Source organism: Phaethon lepturus, unplaced genomic scaffold, assembly GCF_000687285.1.
Source record: "Phaethon lepturus isolate BGI_N335 unplaced genomic scaffold, ASM68728v1 scaffold12663, whole genome shotgun sequence".
Taxonomy (NCBI): domain Eukaryota; kingdom Metazoa; phylum Chordata; class Aves; order Phaethontiformes; family Phaethontidae; genus Phaethon; species Phaethon lepturus.
Window position 1 is genome coordinate 27,343 of NW_010529797.1, and position 7,651 is coordinate 34,993.

Here is a 7,651-nt window from a genome sequence, read left to right on the forward strand (position 1 = left end):
TTCATATCACTGCAGTGGCTGACCTGAATCTTTTGGATTGTTTGTCTTGGGCCACTGGTAGCTGCTTTTAGAGCCGGGCCAGTTTATTGCAAAGAAGGTTTGACTGAATAATGGCATGTAGAGTGCTGTTGGTTGGCAGCATTGCATAAGTCAAATGCATAACATAGATGTGTGATTTTTGGAGGGCAGTGTTTGAATCCCTTTCACTGTGGGAACTGAGACTTCCACCATGTTTTTTGCAGGTCCTGAGTATTGGGAAACAGCACTGGTATGTAGTTGCAGTAGAAAGTATGCCTGCTTGTGACAGTGGAGCTTCTGAGATTTTTTAGGCAGTATGGACACCACAAATTATTCTCCATTCTTAGTCTGAGAATCCTTTGTTAAGGTAGATTTTGAATGGAGGCAATTGGAGGTTGCAGTCGCCTTGTGTCCTTTATACCATTACACAGAAGCAGATGAAAGTGCTGGGCACTTCCATACTTCCAACAGACATATCTGATCGAAACACACTGAGCTCAACATAAGGCACCTGAATGTCTGCCCTGAAACCACACATACCAATGTGAGTCAGGAAAGTAAATTTACTTTAGGCTAAGTCATTGATTGCTCTTCAGTTATGTAGTAAGTAAAGGAGGGAGTCATTAAAAAGAATAAAAGGAAGTGAGAAGTACTGGACAGATAGCAAAAAAAAGTCTAAAAAGCCCTCAAGTTTTTCATTATTTTTTTGGGACATAAATACTAATTTGGAATTATCAACTGGACAAGTGAAGAAAGGCTTTAAACTGTGCTAAGACAACAGCATTTGTTACGTTAGTTGATTATATACTTTGTGCTTTCTCTCAGACAGTTTAGAGAGCTGTTTTTTATTTCTTTGCCTATTTTGGATAACCAGATTCTCAGTTTTTATTCATGGTATATAACTTCTCTGACTTAATGGAAACCAGGAAGGTAACTCCACCTGTACTACCTGAGAAAGTAGTTGGAAATCGACTGGAAATTCTTCCTGTCAATGATATTGGCACACCTTGGAGAAAGCACACAAAGTGAAACTTCTACTCTTGTAGAATATTTAAAGAGAAGGTTGTATATTTTACCTGGTGAGAAAGTTGTTGAAGGCAGTATTGTTGTCATATTCTGTAATGGTAGTCACATACTTTATAACTTTTTAAAAAATATTAATTTCTTTTCACATTTTCTGATTTCAGTGTGTGGGTGGGTGAATGTTGATTGTAAGGAAATGAGCTAGTATTTCTGAAGCCCTTGAAAGATGGTAAATTAAGCTCAAGGTTGTGCAGGAAATTCTTGAAGAGAACTGAAATTCACAAGCCATACAGTAGTGATAACAGAGGATGAGACAAAGCTTATATCCCTTAAGAACATCCATTCTGTCTATTCTTAATTTTGTATACTGTTAGTGTAACATTCCTTTAAAAAGTAATGGGTTAGCTAGTCTCCCTCTGAAAGGAGGACAGGTATTTCTCCTTTTGTGACTGTGCTTCTGGGCTTGTTATAGTGGCGAAGAGTGAGAGATTGCAGGGTGTAATATGCAGCAGTGGGCTTAGGTGCTGAAGTTCATGCAAAGGGACTAAGAGACTGCAGTAAGGAGCATTGACAGTCATACCTCAAAGGAGATAGAATCCATAGTTAGAGATGTTAGAGATCAGAGGCAAATGAGGAGGGTTTGCTTCTAGTCAATAAGTAACTGGAAGTGGTTGCTTTAATCATAGTTTTTTAAAAAAAGGGGAAAAAGAAAAGAGGGAAAGGAGGAAGTAAATTTATTAAAATAAAGTTTTTGGAGATTGTGGAAGATGTGGTCTGGTACATCTGCATATGACACTTTGTCCATGGCTTCATTTGGAATGGGGTTTGAAAATAAATACAAAACTTTTGCAAGCAACAAAATATTGTAAGAGTGCTGCCAGCTTTATTCCTGGCTCTTGCATTCTTTTCAGTCCCTTGGTCTGGAAAGGATTTGTAAGGATCATACAAGAGTGAACTGAAATTGTGGAGTTTATATGTAATTAAGATATAAATATTGTACTCATCAAAAGCAGAAACAATATGGTCATGGACTCAGGAATATGCTAGAGGCAGTGGGAAACCAGAGCACTATGTGAGAGAACTAGAGCTATCGTCCTGGAGTTAATTCCAGGACTGGAAATCCGAAGATAGAATTTTGACTAAAAGGAGCATAATAAGCTGAGGTTCAGGGTGAAGACTTCAAATCTCACGGGAGAATTATTCAGCAGTGATAAGGAGTGGTGCAATCAAAGGTGTCAGTTTCAAAGTGGATAATAGATATGGAATGGAAGGGGTAAGTTACAAAGCTTCACAAACCTACACAACAAATTTTGTGTTCTTTGTTTCCTTCATCAGGCACAATCAAGACTTGAATTCTCTGTGAGGTCACAACTATAATTAAAATATTTTATATATGTGGCAGTATAAACTCCTGAAAGAAAACAGTGTCAAAGAGAAAAATCAGAAAATAAGTTATCAAAGAAGACACCACTTGTGAGACTGTTCTGTAAGGGAAAATTTAAATAGATAGAAATTGAACTAGAGGCATAGATTTCAGAGCTATTTATTTTAGAGTTCTGGGAAATTGCATGCAATACAAAAAATATGATTGGACGGAATGTTTTTAAGTAAAAGCTTAGTTAAGGTTTTAACATAAAAAATAAGTAATTCAGAAAGCTATAAAAGTGATGCTGGTATTTTGTATTTTCATCTCTTCCATGTGTTCAGCTATTTCTTCACTACTATTCTTTTACAGCTATGTTATTAACCATAAAGCTCTGCTGCTGAATATTGACTTGGTGGTTTTGTATTTGTCCTTCTACCTGGATTATTGGCAAATGTTTATTGAATTGATATTAGTTAGCTCGAGGAACTATAAAAGATGGACTAAAATTCAAATGCAAGATATATTAATTAATTTATTTTTGCTATGTTTGGCTTGCTTGTAGACAAATATTTTAATCCATATTTTATTCAAAATGCTGTCAATTTTTAGTGCTTTTGTTAGCAATGCATGACAATTTATCATAGGAAGAGACCCATAAAGCCTCTGCTTTTTTGTAAAGTGGATGAAGGCAGTCATGGGCTAAAGCAATGTGGTGATTCAGCTTAATGTACTTCATTAAACATTTCTCTGTTGTTGGAATATTCTTCTGAAATAAACAATTTTTCTTAAATACTTCATTAGAAAAGGACTGTATGCTATAGAACTTTTTTGTTATCTGCAAGTTCTATTCAATAATTTTCCACTTTTTCCTTCCTACAGTCACATTATTTTAATTATCCTAATTGACACCTACATGCCTTCTCATTGATCATGAAATATTTAATAGGCACTGTCCACTTGAATGAACAGAACCACAGGCCTCATCATTAATCAGAGCAGTGTATAAGGACAGAAGAGTATACCTAACCTCTTCTGTCAGCAATGCTTTCCTTTCTAGAATGAAAAGACATTTCCATCCTCATAATCTGTGTATTTCATAGATGGCAAAGTCACTAGGTTGCCTGTGATGATACCTTGAGGTATCCAACCAGCTCAAATGTGTAACTAGGCTAAAATTCTGATGTTAAGAAATGGATCATTAATAATTATGCTGTTGATTTCACTGGGGCAAGGGTTTTACACACAGTTTCCTTTTCACAGCTTTCCTTTTTCCACATCTTTCTCAACAGCAAATTACTACATTTTTATATTATTCCTATTGAATAGGCTATTTGTCTTTGAATTCCAGTCTGATTTTCTTTACCATTTTCCCTAGAGGCTTTTAATTTCATAAAGTCACCTTTATGCAGTCCTGCACGGAAACACTGCTAATAAGTAACACAAACTTTTACAACATCCAGAACAGATCACTGATATTACCAAATAATATTTCCCATAGTGGGGTCCTGCGTGTGTGTCCAGCTACATCTTAGATTTGATTGTTCGCCATTACTCCCTGGCTATAACATTGTCTCTTTTTCCCTTTGGACGTTGAGTGTCGGTTTCCATAAAGAGTTGAGAGGTACCGTTCTGGGTGAACCGAGTGATTTGTCTGGTGCTGCTTGGCACGTTGCAACATGTTCCGTCCGGAAGGAATTTAGGGCAAAAGTGCATGGAGGGATAGTGGGTAGAGGTTGGAGGAATTAAGGAGTGGGAGAATGAGTTTTAATGTTGTGGATATGAATACAAATTGTAAACAGCAGAGCTAGTGACATAATTTCTTACGCTCTATGTGGAGCAGTCAGCTCATGACAGGCGTCAAAGCACTTTTTTGTGTGTTTGTCCCGATGCATAATTCTTTTAGACTTCTGCATTTGTATTCACACACAGACTTCTTACAGCATTTTTTTAATCTTCGTTGTTAGCACACATGACAAAATCTTTGTTGTTTATCTTATTCCAGGACTACAATGTAACTAATTGTTTTTCTCTTTAAGAACTGCCTGAGACTACTTTAACTGAAGAGGAAGTTCAAGAGACAGAGGCATGGGCCAGGCCTCTGGTCTACCTTTGGCAGACGAGAGTACGCAATTTCAACGCTGAAAAAGAATACAATGCAGCTTGTGCAAAAAAGGAACCACACTGTGCCATTTGCACCCTTCTCATGCCGTACTACAAGGTAAGCAAGATTGTAACAGCTCCATCTCTGGGTGAAATATTAAATACCTGCCCAGCTACTTAATGTCTAGTAAATTAGAAATAAGATTAGCTTATGAATTTGGTTTGTATGAGAAGTAAATTAACTCACTGTTGCTAAAATTAGAACTGATGCTCTGTGCACCTATGTTTATCCTTGGTTGCAGACAGTGTATGCCCTCTGCTAGGGTTTATGTAGGATTGATGTTCACATTTGGAGGTGTACTTTTTAGCTATTTCCTTATATGTCCATCTTCAAATGCTTTTTATCAGAGCCTTTTCTATTCCTCCTTCCCATAGCATTGAAGAACTAAGTGTTTTCACAGCACTTAGGCCTTCTCATGAATAATATTCCCATAGAAACAGTCTAATGCAGAGCACTGTTTGGTACTGGCTTGTGGAATTCCTTTGTCAAATGCCAGCTGAAAATGCTTCTGTAGTACTATGTTACTAATTCTGAAGCTGATAAACTGGAATCTCCTCAGCATGGGAACTAGGAAGAAAACTTCTATAGCACCAGACCCAGTTAAAGGGCTCAAAGGGAGCTAGAGGTACAGTATCGTTGAACACAGCTGCAATAACAGTTGTTTGCAGGCTGAGTGCTACTCTGGATTTCACAGTTATTTGAACAATCAATGAACTATAGAATGACTGTGATATATACCTAGAAGCAGTTAATTTTCTCATAAAACTCTTACATTGTTAGTGCAAGATCTGGGAGGGTAGAAGTCATTTCATCATTGCCAAAAGGGAGAGTAAGACAGACTCTCCTTTCTTTTACTTAAATAGAAAACTTGGTTTTTTTCCAGCCAGACAATCATGATGAAGAAAGTCCTACTTTCAGGGAGGCAAATTCAGCAGAAACATTGATGGCTGAAAATGAAAAGACTAAGCCTCTTATTCCAGAGATGTGTTTTATTTATAGTGAAGAAAACACTGAAAACTATCTATCAAATGCCTTTATTGAAGAAGATGGAACAAGTCGTCTGATTTCCTGTGCAAAGTGTTGTGTACGGGTTCATGCAAGTAAATAAGCTAATTATTCAGTTGTAAAAAATGTAATTTCAAATTTTGTTTTATTGATAAGTAATAATTAACTAGTCTTTCAGTATGTCTTTTAAGTACTTGAAGAACATTTCCATATATAATGCTTGAGTCACTGGCTAAATTTTTTTAAAAACTACATTACATTTTGTATTACTTGTTAATGATTGCTGTGAAAATAGTGAAGAATTAACTTTTCTGTAAACTTTCAATAATCACAAACTTCTGACTCTTGTTTCAATTCTGAGCTGTAAAATTCCTCTTTTACTTCTCATATTTTAAACCCCTCTGTGATGTTAGTATGTCCTTATTAAGTAGTCAGGGAAAATTCTGCTCGAGGACTTATAGAATCATAGAAATCTTTGGATTGGAAGGGACCTTTAAAGATGATCTAGTCCAACCCCCCTGCAATGAGCAGGGACATCTTGAACTACAGCAGGTTGCTCAGAGCTCCATCCAACCTGACCTTGAACGTTTCCATAGATGGGACCTCTACCCCCTCTCTGGGCAACCTGTGCCAGTGTTTTACCACCCACGTTGTGAAAAATGTCTTCCTTATGTCTATTCTGAATCTACTCTCTTTTAGTTTAAAACCATTACCCCTTGTCCTATTGCAACAGGCCCTGCTAAAAAGTCTGTCCCCTCTTTCTTATAGGCCCCCTTTAAGTACTTGAAGGCTGCAGTAATATCTCCCCCACTTGGCCTTGTCTGAACCTCATGAGGTTCACACCAGCCCATTCTTCGAGCTTGTCCAGGTCCCTCTGTATGGCATCCTGACCCTCAGGCATGTCAACTGCACCACTCAGCTTGGTGCTGTCTGCAAACTGGCTGAGGGTGCACTTGATCCCACTGTCTGTGTCACTGGTGCAGATATTAAACAGTACTAGTCCCAGCACACGCCCCCGAGGGACAGCAATTATCACCGATCTCCATCTGGACATTGAGCCGTTGACCACTACTCTCTGGATGTGTGCAGACTTGTGAATATTGCTATTGACTTTAGGCATGCAGTGATTTTCTTCACCTTGCATTCTTTTTTATTTCAAGAGTGACTGATGAATGCATGGATTTTCTGCAGTATCTTCTACAGGCAGGAGGACTTAAATAATTAACTCTAAGAGGTCCATGTGAAATTCTTACATGGAAGTGCAATATAATTGCATAGAATAAATGTCAGTGCATTAATTAAAATTGTACATTTTTACCGGAGAGACAATTGATATGCTGTTGAACTGGCAGAAAATAGAAAGTTCCCTGGGGTTTGATTTTTTGGGTGTTTGTGGGTTTTTTGTTTGGTTGGTTTGGTTTTTGGTTTGGTTTGGTTTTTTTTGGGTGTGGGGCATGAGTTTTGGGAAAAGTGTTTGTTTGTCTAATTTACATATCTGATAGACTATGGAATTAGCAGTAAGCCTAGATTGGAAAAGTCTCCTTAGTCACAGGAGGTGTGTTTTACTAGTGTATATACACAGTTGAATTGTATGGCATCATAGATAGAAAGGCAGAATATATTAATCAATCCAGCTCTCTTACTCTAGGTTGCTATGGTGTTCCTTCTCATGAAATCCATAATGAATGGTTGTGTTCTCGATGCAGAAAAGAAGCCTGGACAGCCGTAAGTTTCACACATTGCTTAGTTATCTAACACACTAGAGATAAAGGAAAAAAAAAAAAGGGAGCACATGCATGATTGCATGTGGAATGCAGTCTGTGTATTTTTTCTGAATACACAGTTGCTGGGGAAAAATTATTTGTAAAATATGACTAGATTTCAATCAAAAATATAATAGCATTTTCATAGACAGAGTAGGTTTATATACTCAAGGATTGGCTAACAGAATATAGTTGTATGTAAAGCATTGTTCAAGGAAACAACGGAAAATTTAAATGCACATAAGAGAGAGAAAAAATGTGATTTCCTCTAAATATTTTAGACTTTTGGTATGGATGTCTGGGCAGCTGAAGAAT

At 37.3% G+C, this 7,651-nt stretch overlaps 1 protein-coding gene across 1 annotated transcript in view; it reads left to right on the plus strand.

The window, feature by feature from the left end:
* Window positions 1-7,651, plus strand: part of LOC104618456 (lysine-specific demethylase 4C-like) — a gene marked incomplete at both ends in the record, with an annotated part of 50,488 nt that overhangs the window by 22,608 nt on the left and 20,229 nt on the right. Inside the window, 3 exons of the mRNA XM_010284052.1 lie at window positions 4,444-4,625; window positions 5,452-5,668; window positions 7,222-7,298. Of these exons, the coding sequence (XP_010282354.1) occupies window positions 4,444-4,625; window positions 5,452-5,668; window positions 7,222-7,298 (476 nt within the window). The remainder of the gene's footprint in view (window positions 1-4,443; window positions 4,626-5,451; window positions 5,669-7,221; window positions 7,299-7,651) is intronic.